Source organism: Chaetodon trifascialis, chromosome 23 (genome assembly GCF_039877785.1).
Source record: "Chaetodon trifascialis isolate fChaTrf1 chromosome 23, fChaTrf1.hap1, whole genome shotgun sequence".
NCBI lineage: Eukaryota > Metazoa > Chordata > Actinopteri > Chaetodontiformes > Chaetodontidae > Chaetodon > Chaetodon trifascialis.
Window position 1 is genome coordinate 8,607,636 of NC_092078.1, and position 18,831 is coordinate 8,626,466.

Below are 18,831 nucleotides of genomic sequence, written 5' to 3' on the forward strand. Positions count from 1 at the left end.
TTAAGCAAACCAATTTGAAAAACGAATGCAAATATAGTCAAAAGCAGCATCTTCTAATTTTGCCCCGAGTCAAACATGAAGAAGTGAGGAATCCTGAATCCTGAGATTTGCAAACATGATTTTATTAATCAGCATTTTAAGTACTGACATTGCACATAATCCCCTCCAAAGAAAAGCACACACACAAATAAGTAAAAAAAAAAAAAAAAAATAAACTAGTTTTTTTTTTTTTTTCATCAATTTATCCTCAAGTGAGGAGATGAAGGGAGCAGTATGTTTTTAAGGACTGGCTGAGGTGGTAACAGAACTAAACTGACTCCCATAATGCACCACCAACCTCACACCTGCTTGGTTTTCCCCTCTTCAACCAAATTAAAAAGAAAAGAAGAAGAAAAAGTTAAATAAAAATCAAGGCTGAACTACTTGATGTGCCCCTTCTAGGCAATTAAAGATTTTTTTAAAGGGGGTTGGAATAACTGGGATACCAAGCAGACTGTCCATTCTTTGACAAAAGATTTTTTTTCTTTTTAAAGATGTACTTTCACCTTCTAAATGTGCACCCACCACCCACCTGCATCCCCTTCGTCCCTCTCCAAACTTCAGTGTCTAGACAGGACAACACAAGACAAAATGAGAGGGAGGGGGCATGAGGGATGACAGCGAGGCTGGGTGGAGGGTTGGAGGATGGGGGAGTGCAGGGAGGGGAGAGCAGTGCATGTGTTCTGAAACAGGTCCAGTCCACCAACCCTAGGACCTACAAAAACAAAGACATGGACAATAAAAATAAAAAAATAAACACGCGAGACAGATTGACAGAAAGACAAAGACATTAAACACAAATCTAACCCTGAAAGACGAACTCGATTAATCTGCCGCATAATCGATTTAATGCCATCATTCCACCTTAAAACAGCCCGTTCATGTCTCAGCTTGCACTGTGTCAGACAGCCGATGTGGCACCTGTGGCAAAAGAAGTGCAACTCTACACCCCCTCGTCTCCCACCCCCCACAACCAGACCTGACCACTTCAGCGTGGGGTCCCACCTCTTGCCAGGGGTCGTGTGACTGTCCTCTCGCTGGCGTCACTCTGTTGGTGCTGGGTCTGTTGTGGCAGCTGCCTCCTGCGGGAAAGGACACATTTAAGATATTTGCACCAAAACCACGAACAGCAGAGATCGTGTGAAAGACTTTGCAGGAAAGGCAGTTTACCTCAAGTGATTTCGGCATTTTAGGAGACGTTTTGGGGGAGGCCTTCGGTGATTTTGATGTGGATTTAAGGTCGGCTGGTTTTGAGGTTTGAGGGGGGGTACCGGGATCTGATGCAGACTTCTCTGTATCGTTCTGCAACGTGTGCAAGCAACAAAAATTCTTAGACAGTCTTTGTGTTCAGTTATAATCGAGAAAAGGCTCGTATGTCATCCATGGATAACTTTATGACACTCACTTTTGAGGTAGAGGACTCTGAGGTCCTTTGCCGGCGGCGTCTAGACTGGCGGCGCTGTTTCTGGTTATCTGTCGTTTCTCCGTTGGTCTGGGGGCCCTCGGAGGCCTCTGTCTGCGTCACCTGGCCCTGCTCCTGGCTCTCTTTTGGAGCAGCCTGCTCGCCATCGGCAGCCTGATCGGGAGGTGGGCGGGGACGGAACGGCCTGTGCGTCCGAGGACAGAGGAAATATCAAAATCAGATTTGTGCATTTCAGAAGGCAGAAAGCATGAAAACACAAAAAAGTGGGCAATGTTGTCGGGTCACCTTCGGTATGAACGCCAGAATCTGCGCTGTGGCGGTCGCTGCATTTGGCCCCCATCTTCGACGTCATTCTTCTCCTCCCCAGCCTCACCCTGACGGAGATCAAGCAGACAAAACGAGAGCAGATCAACAAATTCAAGCTTCTTTCCACTGATTTCAAGAGCTTCTTACAACACTTAAACCTGTTCAAAGCTTCAGTCTTCCCCAGCTTTAAAATCCCAAATTAACACCATTCCCACAGTTAGCAGGAGCGTTTTGCTGCAGCTTTACCTTCATCAATCAATCCAATCCCTCTTCTCCCTCCCATTCTCTTTTACTCCATCTCAGGTAAATCAAAGTAGAGAAAGATTTCAAACATGAATGACTGCTCTCCCTGCAGCAACATCCCTCCGTTTCATCTTACGTCTTGTGCGTCCGGCCGAGGTCTTCGTGGCCTGCGCCGGCGCTGCTGAGGTCTCGTTCCACCGATCTCCCCTGATCCATCGCCCTCGACAGAGGGGTCTTGGCCATCAGCTGGTTTGCTCTGGTCACCAGGCCGAGCGCTGCGAGGGAAGAACCGCCGACGGAAGCGGCGTTTGTTGGGTGCGTAGCGGCTGCCTTTGACTGGAACACCGCCTGGACCGGTTACATTGGCCGCCTCTGAGCCCTGTGGGAAACAGGAAACGTAAAATCAGCTTGAACTGTTGTCACACTTTTGAATAGACTCCCTGATTCTTACCTTTGCTGCTTCAATCACGTCAAACTCTACGACCTCCCCGTCTCCCACACTGCGGAGGAATTTTCTAGGGTTGTTCTTCTTGATAGCAGTCTGAGGAGACAGATCGGACATCAGATAACATTTCCATCAAGCTGTGAAAGCATCAATTCAAGAAAACGCTCATTGTCTTACCTGATGAACAAACACATCTTCTTTGGTATCATTCCTGTGAGAATGAAAATCTAATTAGTAATGAAAAAACCTGAAGATGCACCAAAACTGTAGTGATAGAAGTAAAGGAACCGGTACCTGTTTATGAAGCCATATCCGTTGCGCACATTGAACCATTTGACTGTGCCCTGGACCAATGTGGCTACAACAACAGGTAGCACGTGATTAAATGTACATCCCAGTTAAACAGCCATTACAGCGCACATAATATACTGTGATCTTGTTTGTAGCAATGGCAGCCTGGCCTTCCAGCGAGAAATGGGCGCTCTGCGTGTCAATCATTGACAGTGAGACTTTGACACCGGGTCCAGCACTGGGTCAGAGGGAGGGCCGCTGAACCTGCACGTCTCTTATCTGAAGAAAGGTCTCAAAAACATGACAGAGCAAGCCTTAACCTCCCCTCAGAGAACAAGCGCTTAGCGGTTTCCAGTAAAAAAAAAAAAAAAAAAAAAAAAAAATCACCTGAGCGCGTTTCGCTTCGGCTCATTAAGCGAATCAAGCGCACCTGTGAGGGCGCGCGCGCACCCCCGTTTGGAGCGCGCGGCGGGTGATAAAGAGGGAAATTAGGTCATCTGTCCTCACTGTTAACAGACACTTTAACCATTAAATAATGGCCTTTCATTATGTTTTAGTTCACGCAAAACAATAAGAAAGCCGCGAGGAAGAAACATGCGCGGAAACGTCCCGGCCTGTATTTTGATTGATTATGAATTAAACTAATTATTCTGGCAGAAAAAAAAAAAAAGCTCTTAGGCTGACATTTAGTTTCACACTAGAGGTTTGACTTCACTGGTATAAATATTTGCTCGCCAAAAAACCCGTGTGTTAAAGTGCTGACACGTGTTGCTCCTAAAACACGAACAGTGATTGACTGGCAGTCATTAGATTTTCCTGAAGCCTCGATGGAGCTGACAAAGTTTCACACATGGATTTTTTTTTAATACTGGCGTGACACCGGTGCAAATAAAACTCAACAAACAATAAAAGGTGTATTTCGCTCAAAAGCTCCCTATTTGATCGTTTTACAGATTCCTGAAGGAGCAAACCCACACTTTTTTCTCGGATTCACCTTCTTTCTACACCCACCTATGACTTTCCTCTCAGGCTGCGGCTTGTCCTCCGCAGGTGCCGGCGGTGGAGCGCTCTGCGCCTCGGCGTCTGTCATGCTCGCTGTCGGATTACTACACTTTCTCTCCGGCGTCCCCTCCCGCCTGCTCTTCCCGAAACTTTTCTTCTTCTTCTTCTTCTTCTTCTTTGAGGTGTCGCGCCAGCTGGCATCCTTGGCGTTGCATTACTGCCTCCTTCTGGTTAGATCTTGTTAGATCATTTCTTTTTTTCAATCTCTTCTTTCGCCAGTCTGCCTGATCATTTTCCAAGGATACTTGAATGTACTGGAATTTACACAAATGAGCTATTTCCCCCCTTGACTAACTATTTTTAAGCAGTCCCAGATCTATTACACACACAGGTCTGATATAGGCCTGATATATGTCAAAATATACTTAAAGTGTCACAAATAAAAGTACTTTGTTCGTGTTTCTGCTAAACTATCATGATACATTATTAAAAATGGAGGTGGTAATTCATAAATAATATTTTGGTCTTTGATTGCAGAAGTATTCCATAATATTCCTCCTTATGACAGATCTGTAAATTATTACTTTCTGTTGGATGCTGGTGTCTCACCCTCATAAGAAGGTCATGACGGGCAACACTGCTTGTCTTTTCAGTGCTTTGCCGTGGAGATACCAACAAATGATAGTGTTGAGAGCACGTCGGCATGTTCAGAGTACATTTCCTTTAACCTGAATGGATTCATCAGACAAGTGCTGTTTTGGCCAGTAAGGGGAAGGAAACACACGATCCAACATGATGCTTTAGTGTGATGATGGCGACTTTAATTTGGGTGGGAATCAGTCGGGAGAGGGGGATCATTTTCATTTTAATATTATAAATAATGCACTAACTTATCATTTGTGTGCAAAAAATGTACAAAGCAATCTATTCATTGTAGTAATTCTGTGTTACGTAGCAGACAGGCAATACTGATCAGGATCTAATTCCCTTGTTTCGTCCCATCTGTGCTTTTCTCTCACTCTGCACTGAGGAAACGCTTTTTCGTAAAATGAATCTTCCATTTTGGATTTAATTGCTGGATGAGCTGTCTAAAAAGGCCATTTTATGGTTACTTTGACCTGTAAATGAATACCGCCTTTAACTTTTGAGGGCTGTCATTATGCTCTGAAGGCTCGCTTGCTGTGGGTTTGGTTGTCCTACGTGAAGTTCAGTAAAGTTTCATTTGACACAGGATTAAGAAGGCAATAACTGAATGTTCATTTTGGGCTTATGGTAACTATGCCTTTAACTACAGCTCTCAGCACATAGGTCATAGGACTCCAGTTTCACAGCACTAAATTTAACCCAGCAGCTCTCAGACCTGCCAAGTTCAGAAACCATTCGCTGTGCACAGAAGCCATGGGTCTGTGGACTGAGAAGAAGGCTCTAATTAGAAATGCAATTATTAGTAGCAGAGGGAATTACAGCCAGCAGAGGAGCACTCTGACAGGGTGACAGCGCTGACGCTGTGGATTAGGAAAGACAGGGTAAATTATAGAAGAGACGCTTCAAACAAACAGATGTTTTGAAAAGCTTTGTTTAGAAAATGGAAAATCCTGCACACACCCTGATCTGTGCCTTCTAATTTCAGTACACAGCATGTGGGTGAGAAATGTTTCACTTTCGTGAACAAATAAAGGAGTCTGTAACTGTGGAACATAGCAGAAAACTCAGCTTGCCACTTTTCATTTCGGGAAACAAACTAATATAAATAACATGACAATATTAAAGTGTTTAACACTTTTAACAGGTTTAAAAAAGATTATATGTCATGGCATATGATGATGACTGTGCAGTTTAAATCTTAGCCAATCGATTTAGACTATTGCACTTATTATTGTCATTATAGAAGCCTGTAAATATATTTGTAAAGTGCGTGCGTGCATCAACGTATGCATGTATCCTGGTGTATATGGTCGCCAGTCAGAGCTCCATCGGAAGTAAATAAGTCCAGAAGAGCAGAGATGTCCACGCTGGACGAGAATGAAAAACCACGCATGCGTAGAACGTGCCAATTTGCCGTGGATCGTTTCATGAGCATTCGGATGAGAGCGGCATCAAGTCGCTTGAAGTTAGCCACAAGACGACCGGAAAAATTGCAACATTACTTTCAAAATAATGGACACGAACGTTAACGCTATGTCTAATTTCTGCTCATCACAGCTCTCTTGATATCAGCTATATGTTTGTTTGTTTTGTTTTGTTTTGTTTTTTGCATTTTACAGTGTCCCCACTTGTCCACAAGAGTGTCCTGGCAAGTGTGTTTTTCAACTGTATAGTACACATTTTGGTCATGATGTGTTCGAGATGTTTGTTTATGTCAAAGTTTTTGTGTTAATGTTGAATGAATATGTAACTTCCAATAACTTCCATCTCCCTGATAACTGTACGAAATCCATTCTCTGATGAAAACCATGAAATGCAGCTGGAGGTTGTAAAAGTTAATAAGTGGACCTTGTTTTCTGTTTGTTTTGTGAAATTACAGTTTTATAATAATGAAATGATATTAATAGGTGAGGAGCTGTCATGACTAAAATAACGGTACCACCTGTCACTGCGAGGCGATTTATTCTGACAGTTCCAACAGGAAGTGGGGTGTTTACATTTTCTTTTTCTTTTATCTTCTGTCATTGGTGAGGAGCTGGATGAGGGAGAGTCAGAGAAGGTGGAGTGTAGGCTACAGACAGCACAGACATAGAGTGGTCCAGGGCTTCGATTCTTCTCGGCCCGGCGGCTGACGTTCACGGCTGTGTACCTCTGTGCGAGGTCAACCGCAAACTGGGAGAGGCGAGCGGAAACGGCCATTGGACGGGAATGAAAGAGGAATAAAAGAGATAGCTAAAGAAAAAGGGAGCGACGTCGCACACGAGCCACTGAGGAGGAGACAGACCCCGGCCAGACGACCCGTTAGCACGGACGCAGGGAACAACGAGGGGGAGGAAGTAACGGGAGAAAGGCTGATAAAAACCACAGGACAGGGGAGACGTTATCACTAGGGTAAGTTCCTTATCAAAACACCCAATAGACGGGGCGTGTTTGCGCCTGAGCAGATGAGTTATCCCATGCACATGTCTGTCTGAATTGCTGTATTGTGATATATTTCCTTTAAACGCCCCTATGAAGTCGCAACAGCGGTCTGTCAAACCGGAGGGCCACGGGCAGAACTAGCTAACTTATCCCAACCGAACGGGAGCTGTGTTCTGTCATGTGAGCTAAAATGGAGGAAAGAAAACTGCTCGCCTTTTTCACTGTTTTAACTTTGCAAACCCTTGCAGGCTTGTCTAAATGTGACATTTAGAGCGACTTCTGTGGTGCTTCGCCACGCTTGGCTCTGTCGCAGCCCCCAACTCATCACACAACACGTTTAAACTAACTGATGGAGTCTCCTCCGCCCGCCTGTGCCCGCCGTGAAGTTAGCCATCACGAGTATTAGCTTAGTCATTACTGTCCGCGAGCGAGCCAAAATTCAATCAATGTCCCTATCAGTGGGCGTGTTATCGGCCAGGACAGGGATTCAGCAGCCAGGGTTTTTCACAGGGAGGCCGACAGGGTGGTATAAGCGCCTCAAATGTTGTCTTTTTGTCGTATGAACATGAATCCCTTTATCAGAAGGGCCTCGGCCTGGGTTCCGTTAGCACCGCGCATGGATACGGGGACAGCCGTTATTACACGTTACCGACGGCGGGCCGCGGTACGTTCTGCACGCACTAGGCCGCAGTCAGCCCTCTCTGTTCAACACTGCGGACAAACTGTACCGCACACAGCCCCCGGGTGTGACTTACAGCTTCATGTCGCTACTACATCTCACGTTTTTTGTTCAGTTTACAACCCGAGAGGTAGTTAAATAAGTCACGGCCAGAGACGCCAGCTTGAAATTTGATTTATGGGCCATTAGCGCGGATTAACTGCCCTGGTTTGACGTTTTACCCGGTGAACAGCCGCCCTAATGGGGCTGTAAAGCCCATAACTGCGGGTTTTAAGTGTTTTCCCTCATTTTTGTTTTGTTTATTTCTTTGAATATTGTGCAGTAGTTGCTAAACTTTTTGTAGTTAACTCGGTTGCATTGTACTCGTGGCAGGCTGCACCACCGGACACCACGGCTACCGTTACTTTAAAAAAAAAGTTTGGCTAGCAAATGGCCCATAGTTTACCTGAAGCATTAACGACTATAGCTTCAGCTAGGTGTTCAACTCCAATTCTGACCTTTAATTCGTGAACATTTGGTAAGAACTTTCCTCAGTGTGACTGGGCTTGGTTTGTCTCGCAGGTGCCAAGTTTCTGTAGCTTAATTTAGCCCTGTCTGCTCTGCGTCTTCGCCCTGCCCTGCGCTCCTCTGCGTTGAATTAAAGCGGCCTTTCCTCCACACCCACACGTTTTAATTGGTGCCACCGGCCAGTAAATACTCCCATCAGCCCAGCAAACACCAATGGATAGTGTAAGGAAATAATAAAACCGAATACTACAAGTGTGGCTGTTATATCAATATTTAATCTAAATCAGTGGTTTGCGATAAGGTGTCAGTGAAGCAGTCATAAAAGTTGATATGATGAGATTTGTAGTCTTGTTTATACAGCCTTCTACCAGATTAACACAGGATTTCCTTTAGGAAAAAGTTCTTGCATTGCGAGAGCTGCAACTAATGATTATTTTCATTGTCAGTTAATCTGTAGATCATTTTCTAGGTTAATCGATTAGTAGTTTGGTCTCTAAAGTGTCAGAAAAGGGTGAAAAATGTCCGTCAGTGTTCATCAAATGTCTTATAGATATTCAGTTTAAGGTCCGAGAGGAGTGAAGAAACCAGGAAATAATCACATTTAAGAGCTTTTTTTCTAACTTTTTTTGTCCTAAAAATGGACTCAAACTGATTAATTGATCATCAAAATAGTTGGAATTTCATTTAATAGTTTACTTCTAATCAGTTCATTGTCGCAGCTCTAGTTTAGATGGCTTTTGAGGGATCGCCCCAAAATTAAGGTACCTTATCCACTCTGGTATCAACAAATGTCATCTGGTACATTCATTCATGACTATGAATGTCTGTGTTGGCCTCCGCAGCAGGCATGGCAGATGCAGAGCTCGACTTCCAGACAGGTGATGCCGGGGCATCCGCCACCTACCCCATGCAGTGCTCGGCCCTGCGCAAAAATGGCTTCGTTGTGCTGAAAGGTCGACCCTGCAAGATCGTCGAGATGTCCACCTCCAAGACCGGCAAGCACGGCCACGCCAAGGTCAGTCAGCCCTGAAGTGCTGCTGTCCAAATTTAAGCAGCAAAGGGAATTATTGCAGGACTCAGACAAATAGGTAAAATGCACAAAAAAAAAACAAAAAACTCCACCCATGAGGAAGAGTACAGACAGAGGGTGAGTGTCTGTGAATTATCACTGTGCTGTCTGTTCATTTATCTCTGAAATCAACGCAAGGTCACACTCATTAATATTTATGCACATTAATGGACACTTCCACTCTGTACGAGAACAATTATGTGTCCCTGTTGGGTTACACTTTGCACTTCTACAAAAATATTCAGTATTTGGAAAAGTATATGTATTATAAATGATGTGCTACACTTAGCATACTTATTAACATCCAGCTACTCATTTTAAAGAATAGTAAGTAACCCAAAGACTTGTTTACACATTGAACACTGAATATTTTACAGATACTGTTTCATTATATGTACTTAAAGTCTGTTTGTGGATCCACTGCGGTCAGAAAGCTGGTTGTTCATCCCGTCTGTCTGTGTGTTTGGTGCAGGTCCACTTGGTTGGTATCGACATCTTCTCTGGTAAGAAGTATGAAGATATCTGTCCTTCCACCCACAACATGGACGTCCCCAACATCAAGAGAATGGATTACCAGGTGAGATCTTTCAGAGGTCTTGGCTGCTGTTACACTAGCTTGTAATCTAGTATACATTTAAAACACTGTCTGTTTGATATGTAGAAATTATCAGATAATTACAACAGATGTTTTACTTGCTTTTTAAAATGTGGCGGAAAACTGGGGCTGCCTCCTCTCGGTGCGTGAGTAATTTTGAGTTGATGAGTGATTTGGGGGGATTGTGGAGAGAATGAGTGGAGTGAATAGTCGCGTCTCAGGTATCACAGTAATATTCACAAATATGCTTTGGTCTTTTATAAGAACAAGATTTTCAGAGATAATTGTACATGGCCTTCAGGGGAAAATTAGCAGTTGGATGATTATTTGAAAAAGACCCATGATTATTACTCAACTAAGAGTTTCTTTGTGAGAACAGCTTTGCACACACACAAAGACAAACTGGTGCTCATGTCAGTAAACGACTGCTGGAAGCACACATTCAACCTGGTGCACTGGAGCACATGAGGGAACGTCATATATATGGTCTTATTTGTGTTAAATTTATGAAATAGTCATGAAGTTCAAAGCTTGAATCAAATTGAGAGGGCTTGAGAGTCGTTCAAGAGCTAATGTATGTTCTTGGAAAACACGCTCGTTCACCGTCATGAGACACTGGAATAGAACTGAGCCCCTGTTAATGAGCAGAGTGATGACTGCTTTTCCAGTCACAGTGCCACTTATGAAACCATCTATTTAGCTTTGAAGCCAAAGAAATATTAAGTAGCTGATTTGTATTATAAATGTACATTTTTAGCACTAAACCACAGCTCATAAAGTGTACTGAGGTGTCAGCTGCCACTGTCTAAAATAAATTTCCCACCTCTCAGACCTGCTGTAAATCTACACTGACTGAGCAGATCATAGCAACAAAACTTCTGTTTATTTGCCTCCCTTTTCCTGTCTTAACTAAAAACCTGATTGACTGTTAAAGAGGCTTTGAATGCAAACACATCTAATCAAACCTGTTGGATTAACACGGTCCAATGCCCAAAGTATGCCAGCTTGAAAAGCAAACAGTGTACAAGCGAGACACACAGTCTCAGTGCTCCCGTACACTGTATCAGGAAGTTCATGTATGCATTCATTCATTCAGATTCAAGGAAACATCAGAAATAGGAAAAAGAAATCAACCGCGTGCATCAAAATACTGTAAGCTTACTCTTCTCTGTTGTGGCCCCTCTCCCAGCTGATTGGCATCCAAGATGGCTACCTGTCCCTGCTCCAGGACAGCGGGGAGGTGAGAGAGGACCTGAAGATTCCTGAGGGAGACCTGGGCAAAGAGATAGAGAGCAAGCACGAAGCCGGAGAGGAGATCCTGGTCAGTACTGCCACGCCACTGAACACCAATTAATGCGTCATAAATGTCAAAAATTGTGAAAGGAGAAATGTAAAAAAAAGGTTCCTGAGCTTGAGGTGACACATTTGACAATAACTTTCTGTCCACCGACTAATCAGTGAACTCATAGTTTCAGCCCTAATGGTGATTACAGAGGGACATGAAGCCGCTCAAGCTTCTCTTGTCCAAAGGATAAACTCGGACTTTTTCTCAGCTTCATTTTGAAATCAAAGCCACAGTATCGTGTTACCATCGATGTATTTTCATGCACACTTTGAAAAGGTTGATGGAAACGGTTTAATTTAAAGCATTTCCTCTATTTTTTTTTTCACCATTTGAGGTTTAGCTGGTTTGCACCCTCGTCTTCTGCAGTGATTAATGGTTTTCCGACTGGAGGATTGGCACCGCCTCCTGCTTTATCTCCATATACCAACTCCTAATAATCATGTAACAGTGGTGTATGGCAAACAAGCTTCATTCGCATTTTCTGTTGCTGATTTTCTCAAATTAAATTTGCAATACGTTTGGATGGAAACCCGGCTTAGTGATGCAGGTGGTCTTAGATCAAGACAAGGGTGTCAAACTGACATTAGCATTAGCCACTCATTTTCATTTTCAGTAAATTTCAACCGCTTTGCACGTTTAGTGGAGTAATTACTGGAGGAAAAAAACGCTTTCTCCTCACAGAAAACGCCCCTTTAAAACTCTGCTTCTCTTAAAAATGCTTCTGCTCCAGGTCAACTTTTCTTTTAGGTTAAGAAAGTGACATTTTGCTGTCAGGTGTTGTGGCAAATCAGAACGCAACCCGTCCTCCTAAAAGTGTCTCATGATAACATGTTGTACAGTTAGGGTGCAGCTTGCTGAATGTGAAATAAAGGGCCAATTAGTTTGAACGCTGAAACCGATCTTAACCCGACTCCTCTGTGCTCTTTCAGATCACCGTTCTAAATGCCATGGAGGAAGAAGCCGCAATTGGCATCAAAGCCTTGGGTAAATAAGCCACTGCAGGTAAATACAGAGCTACCGCTGTATCTACTACTGCCTGACCCAAGCCTGCCTCAAGAGGAGTGTGTGTGTGTGTGTGTGCGCGTTCGCCATCAGCATGTGCCATGCCAGTGCAAGAGCGTGTGATGTCATGTACACGTACAATTTATTGTTCACCAGTGGACCAAGGGGAAGGCAACTCTAGTCAGCGAGATCCGAGGCTGTTGCCAGGGTTCGGTGTTTAGATGTTAACTTTGGTATTATAGCAAAGGAAAAAAAAAAGCAAAAAAAAGCGGTATTTTAAAATGTTCTTCACAGTTATGCATATCCACGATACTGGAAATATTCATGTTTTTCCACATTATTGCATTGCGTAAGGATTTTTTTGTGTATATATTTGTTCAAACTGGACATTCGAGCAATCAGCTGAAACTGAAAGATTTCTAATTGACGAAATGTAATGAATTCAATGAGCGTATTCAAAATTTGAAGCCTGTATGAGGCGTGCCACTGTGGATTTGCCTGCCCCTTAATGTACTTTATGTTCCATGTTAACACTACTACGAGCATGTGTATCATTTTTACGTAGCACTCTCAGATATAAATGAAAGCTTACTGTTCATATGTATTTTTAAGCGATTTTTTTTTTCTTTTCTGTGGGTTTTACTTAATTCCACAGCCTGATCTAGCCAGTGTCTTCCTGTGTCCACTGCTTCTTTAAGAAACAACCTGTAGCATTGTTTTTATTGTGGGTTCAAGCTGTTTTATGCACTTTCTTTCTTGCACTTTCTCACCTGCAAACTGTGGCCTGAAATGTCCACAAAAAAAAAAATCTGTTTCCTCAGTGTTTCCTCTGCAGAGGCTAGTGAAAACGCCGTCTTGTTAAAATACATTTCTCATGTTTTTTTCTTTTTTTTCCTCTAGCATCTTCCTTCTCTGACTTTTCTTTCCTCTATCTTCTCATTCCTCCCCCATGTAATTCTGTTTCAGGGGCAAACGAGATGCACTGGACCTGGGGAAAAGGAGGGGATGTTGCCTCGTCAATGCTATTCTCCCTCTCTTTTCTTTCTTCTTGTCTTTGTTTTTCATACTCTCTCCCCCTCACTCTGTTTTCTGACCCTCCTTTGGGCTCAGTTAGAAAAGAACTCTTAATAATTGGAAATGTCAAACGGTAAACAAACATTCTCCATGTATGTGCACACATAATAAAGCCACATCTGAGACCAGACGTACAGGTGTAAAAAGATGAAAAGGTCATAGAGGAGGGTCCGCTAAGGACTGAGGTCTGCAAATATTCAGTAGCTACCTACCGTCAGGGGAAAGAAAGGTGGTGATAATGTCACAGCTGTTTTGTTTTTTTTATATGTTCCCCTGTTTTATGAAGGGCTTCAACTCTAGATCTGCATTGTTCTGTTGACGTTTATTTTATCACCTGGAACTTGTCTATTAAACAAAGGTTACCAACATGGCACACCGAGGTCCGGCTTCTTTTTGTCGTGAGGATTTACAAGTTTCAAAAGGAAACAAAACCCTGCTTCAAGAACACACAAATTCTTCAGCCAAACATCAATTCAACTTCACCCAGTCCTTGAAAGCCCCTTTCAGAGCGGGTCTTCACACAGAGCTGTTGGGAGAAGCGAGTGGAGCATTATTCGGTGTACTCTCCATTCAGGAGGCAGCTCAGCTGTGGCAGTTTCCTTAGTTTGTGTTCATACAGCAAGTCCAAACTGTGCAGAATGTCTCCATGGGAAAAAAAAAAAATAAAGACACAAACTGTTGGATGTGGCCTTTGCTTATCCATTTATTTAGTAACATAAAAACTTTGAAAACAGCAGAGACTTATACTTCATTTATGCTAAACTCTTCCATAATTCAGTTTAATGGGTCCAATGTGATCTACCAGGAGTCAGCAACACACTCAAAGAGTCAGTCACATCAGTGTGTTTCAGCTGTGGTAGTGTTCACCGGCGTGTGTGTTCGTCAGCAGAAACATGGTGATTTGATCCACGTATGCTAAATTCAACTACTACGTGATACTGAATATTGACCTTTCCTTTAGCAAAGTCACCACAGAGTCAGTAAACCATCCACTGATGTCATAATTCTGAATGTTAGTAGGCAAAGAAGCAGCTCTGGTTCATGCACTGTTGCTTTATACATGATATTAACATTATAGTACCCATAAGCACCTCCAGAATGGCTTTACAGTGTAGGTAAAATAATAATATATTTTACAAATGAACAGCATTTGAAGTTATGTGAACAGTCAGAGGCATGAGGACTGCTGATCACTTGTTAACAATGTCAAAACAAAGCTACGAAGCAAGATACTATACAGGAAATGAAAGCAATCATATGGCAAAATCCAGCCTGATGGCATTATTCTGAAAAAAGTCTATCACGTCCAAAAGGTTCTCCACAATCTTGAGCGAGGCTGTGAAATCTCAGCAACGGTGAAGGTGGCTGCGAATTACTTGCCGTGGTGGTAGAACCTCTGCCCGCTCTGGCTGTGGGGGAGGAAGCTGTGGCGAGGAGCACCCTGGGGAGAGCTCTGGAATGGGGACTGATGACAGAAACGTGGAACAACTCAATGAAACCACAAGTGCCAGCGTTTGTTTTAGAGCACAGCATGAAAAGAAACATCACATAAGAGACTTTGATATCAAGAGGGAGTATTTATAATCTCATAATCTGATTGGATGCACTTTGACAGGTCAGATGTAAACAGGTAATTTTAATTTTTAGAACAGTATGCAACACTTTGAAGGAAGCACTCTCGCAGTTTTCAGCATCACTGCCCTCTGGATGGGAAAACTGTGGCTCAAGCTGCCGATCATGTGTACACAACCTGACAGTGGCGTGGCAACCGCAGCAGCAGCCCTGTGAGGCCGGAGAGCTCGTTACACAGCACAACACAAAACTACTTGACGAGGGAAAAATGTGAGGGAGCAGGGCCATTCTGCCTTAAGTGAGAGGCCTCAGGGGGGCGCCACAGGAAAGGCTATGATGCGCCACTCTTCCTTACACTTGAGTGCCAACCGTCAATAAATGAGCAGGGTTGATGAAAAGACTGGTGTGTGTGTGTGTGTGGGAGGGGGAAATCACCTTTGCAGTGGGAATCTGGACTGCCATCGATGGTGTGGGCAGAAGTCCTGGAGCAGAAGGATGCATGGCTGGTGGGTGCATGGGCCTTAAAGCACCCTGTGCAACGAGACACAGGAGGAATAAAAAAAGTAATCGGATGAGGAAGTAAAGACTTACAGGGCAGCATTTTTAAACTCCATCCCCTCTATGTATCAAGAAACTGTTCATGTTTCATTTTCTGGTGATAATGACAGTTGGTACATTTCTGTGTAGGTTTATGGGTCTTCAGTGAGACTGTTCTAAAGCATCTGCGTTTCAAATGTTCTTACAGCATCAGTAAAGCCTGACTGTTGGTTGGCATGTTCCAGCTGCTTCTGGAGGGGAATTCCTGCTCCAGGAATGTATCCTGCATGAGATACGGAGAGCATCGCTTGTAATCAAACGGCAATTTACATCTGATACAGAACCTACTTGGCACTTATTTGACCGAACCAGCAGTGTGAACACAAGGAGGATGGAAACAGAAGAACTGACCAGGCTGGGAGGTGAAGTGACTGTGGACGGGATAGCCGGGCTGCTGGTGGGGGAGGTACTGCATGGCCTGAAATGCAGATGCACCTATGGGAGAATGAAGGCAACTTTAATCTTAATGCAAACACTACATCCCACTTCCCTGGTTCAGATTATTGAGCAGAGTGCGCCTAATGTGAGCCTGATTCAGATACTGTGTATGTAGGGTATTCAATCCAGACTGTACATCCTGAAGGGAAATCTGCTCACTGCTTCTTTAACAGTCCTTTACCTCTGATCTGAGAGCTGCTCGCGAAACTGACAGGTACAGATGGTCCAGGGGCGTAGGTGGAGGGATGCTGGGCCTGAGCCACCCCGTAGGGCTCGTGGACCCCCTGGCCCCCGCTGAACTGTCCGTGCTCTGCTGAGCCTGAGCTGAACCCCGGCGTCTGATAGTGACGTGCCTAAAAGAGGAGAAAAAGCAGGGGCAGAAGGTGTAAGTCTGGGAATATCAGAAAAACCAGAGACCAATATGACATATACCACTTTGAAACAGCCCTTTACTCACTGGAATCACAGCAGCTGGGAACAGCTGTTTGCTACGTTCTCCAAGCAGTGCGCCAGGCCGACTGTGGCTCACTGGACTGCCTTAGAGATGCAAAGAACAGGATCAGTCCACCGATACAATCAATATTCAACAGAGAATTACAATTCTACAGATAAACCAGATGCGATACATAACACTTGAAAGCTGCCTTACCTTGAATACTGAGGAGGTGCTGCCCTGCATGCATGGGCAGGCTGGACTGGTAGCTGGCTGATGTCAATGTTGTGATATCACTAGAAAGGACAGGAGGCCCAGAAATGCAACTAAATACCAAACATACTTCAATACAGCCCTGGGCTTTGTGACAAAATACCACAATGAAATGAATTAGAAAACATCAGCAGCAGCATCCTTACTACCTCTGCTCCTTTCTGCGTCTCTTTTCCTCTTCATGAAGCACTTTCTTGAGCTGTAGGAAGAGCTGGTGTTTCTCTTCTTGGAGACCCTGAAGTTTTTCCCCCATCTTCATGACCTGAAGTTCAGAGTTGGACATCATAAGATAAGAAAACATATCACCATAAACAGCACAGATTGCAGTAAAAATGCCAAACTACGCAATTTGGGTTTTTTTCTTTTCCAACCTGTTCTTTGGTTTCCTCCAAAGACATCCTCTCCTCTATTTCTTTTGTCCTCTTCCTTTCTTCCTCCTCCTTCATCTTCTGCTCCATCATTTTGTCCACCTCTTCTTCCTCTGAAAAATAATGATTCAGTCCACCGAGTCCAATTTTTATAAACACCATTTAAGGTGATTTTAAGAAATAAAAAGTTGTTTGCTGCTTGATTTTGGGGTTTAGTGACATGCCACATTGAATATTTTGGGGTGTGGAGTTGTCTGCAGCATTGCACATAGAAAGCTGCATAATGAGGAGAATAATGAGTAGATGCTGTGTATATTCTACAGTGGGGGAACAGATTCGGAGTCCTTATCATGGAAAAACCAGTCGGCATGTTTGACAACAAACGAAATGCCAGATGCCAACTAGCTTGTACACTTCTACCTCTTCAGGTGTGACAGTCGGCTAAACAAGTGTGAGAACAGACACACGCAGCGGCGGCGCACCTTGTCTCTTGCGCTCCCTCTCCCTCATGATGTGCTTGTGGAGGGCTCTGGCCATCGCGTTGGACAGCTTGGGTCTCTCCAGCAGGGCGGGCATGGTGACAGGCAGTGGAGGGGCCAGCTGGTGTGGATAAAATTTGTAACACTCGTGAAAGGTTACAAGAAACACCAGAAGTGCAGTGACCGGCAATATTTGTCTAACCTATATCTCACTTGCAGCATAACCAGTAGTAACACCAATGGCGAAACGGTTAAAGGCCTAGCTGCGGCTAGGCTAACAGCTAGGTTAGCATTGTTAGCTTTGACTGCTGTTAACCGACAGAGTATTTTTGCATGATACATCAACGGATGCCGTATAGCTTAAGATGAAAATGTATGTCCTTAAACATGCAATCCGGCGGCAACAGTTTTATTTTTAAACATGCAGCAGACGTTAAGTGTTGTTAGCTAGCTGCTAAGCACTAAGGTTGCGCATTTTTAGGCATCTTTTTTAGTTAACGTTACTTTACTGTGGCGGGCTGACAGAGGAGGAAAAGTCTTACTTTTGTTGCTTTGTGGGTCGTTTAATAAGAACCGAACCGTCTTACGGTTTTCAATTACAGCAGACGTGACTGTGTCTGAAGCAGTTAAGCAATACAAAATCAAAACTTTTGTCCTGAATATAAACAGACGGAGAGGTTTTCAGCCCGGGTGATAATGCTGAACTTCCGGTGCCACAGACGACGTCATTTTTTTTTTTCCTCCTCCGATATGCATTATGGGAACCGTAGTTTCTCCTGTATTTAGGAAAAGCGCTCTGATTGTCCAGTCTGAGTAAAGATAAACCTCCAAATCCCCAGTTTTTACTAAGACAGTGTATGGACATTATTTGAAAATGGACATTTTCAGACACAGCAAACAGAAGCACATCTCATTCTGAAAATGTCCCTCCATTTACATATCTTCACAGTCTCTTTCAGTCTAATCAAGGTTATCAGTTTAATGGCTAACTATACTCACATGTGGAACAGGTCAATCAAACATCCTTATTTTTTCAAAGCAGAAAAATTATGTCAAAGATTAATTAAAGAAACTGCATATCAGTATCGTTTAGTTGGCTCTTGTACATTTTGTTTCCCCTACACAGCATATGATTTTATCTTGTACCCGACTTCTTGACTTCAATTGTTGCTCCCTTTCTTCCCATTCTGTAAATTGTTTTTTGGAATACTCAAACTAAGTTGACTGGAAAGAGTAGAACTTATGTTTGGTCAAACTGGCCTCTCACAAAAGAAACAAAAAATGCAAGTGGCCTTGCACAGCCTTGAAAGACACACTTTATTTGAGTAGCAACAGCAGCTGATATGATAAGGCAACCCATGCAAATACAGGAACAAAAGCTGAACTATATCACCGATTCACAATGTTGTAGGTTGTACAGATTGTAACATCCTCCAAGACAATTGTGTGATTCTGGGTGACATAAAATGGACTGAACTTCTGCAGTGACTGGAGTATGTTGGGTCTATGTGGTCAGTTTGAAGTTCATAACACTACTTTGCACTAAGGATGCACCTTTCAAAAGGGAAAACAGAGAAAGAGAGAG

The 18,831-nt window shown here is 43.5% G+C and overlaps 3 protein-coding genes across 4 annotated transcripts; 1 reads left to right on the forward strand and 2 right to left on the reverse strand.

Moving 5' to 3' along the window:
• Window positions 1–1,052: 1,052 nt before the first annotated feature.
• LOC139351580 (Y-box-binding protein 2-A-like) lies at window positions 1,053–3,964 on the reverse strand. The gene is given in 10 exon segments (XM_070993529.1): window positions 1,053–1,121; window positions 1,210–1,341; window positions 1,445–1,646; window positions 1,748–1,836; window positions 2,148–2,390; window positions 2,463–2,552; window positions 2,634–2,667; window positions 2,751–2,814; window positions 3,759–3,855; window positions 3,857–3,964. Coding segments are annotated over 10 exon segments (1,098 nt in total). The 3' UTR covers window positions 1,053–1,082.
• Window positions 3,965–6,407: 2,443 nt separating this feature from the next.
• LOC139351190 (eukaryotic translation initiation factor 5A-1) lies at window positions 6,408–13,459 on the forward strand. 2 transcript variants are annotated; one of them, XM_070992955.1, is made up of 6 exons: window positions 6,408–6,785; window positions 8,844–9,016; window positions 9,543–9,647; window positions 10,855–10,986; window positions 11,940–12,012; window positions 12,979–13,459. In XM_070992955.1, exons 2-5 carry the CDS (start codon window positions 8,849–8,851, stop codon window positions 12,000–12,002), a joined length of 468 nt encoding a protein of 155 aa, XP_070849056.1. In that variant the 5' UTR covers window positions 6,408–6,785; window positions 8,844–8,848; the 3' UTR covers window positions 12,003–12,012; window positions 12,979–13,459. The 2 variants fall into 2 exon arrangements, with proteins under 2 accessions (XP_070849056.1, XP_070849057.1); XM_070992956.1 differs by having other exon boundaries at window positions 6,648–6,785; window positions 8,847–9,016.
• Window positions 13,460–13,766: 307 nt separating this feature from the next.
• gps2 (G protein pathway suppressor 2) lies at window positions 13,767–17,944 on the reverse strand. Its single transcript, XM_070992954.1, has 11 exons — window positions 17,789–17,944; window positions 17,250–17,367; window positions 16,771–16,880; window positions 16,549–16,661; window positions 16,343–16,422; window positions 16,151–16,230; window positions 15,875–16,046; window positions 15,607–15,690; window positions 15,402–15,478; window positions 15,094–15,189; window positions 13,767–14,551 (listed from the first exon to the last, which is right to left on the reverse strand). Exons 2-11 carry the CDS (start codon window positions 17,341–17,343, stop codon window positions 14,459–14,461), a joined length of 999 nt encoding a protein of 332 aa, XP_070849055.1. The 5' UTR covers window positions 17,344–17,367; window positions 17,789–17,944; the 3' UTR covers window positions 13,767–14,458.
• Between the last annotated feature and the right edge of the window lie 887 nt (window positions 17,945–18,831).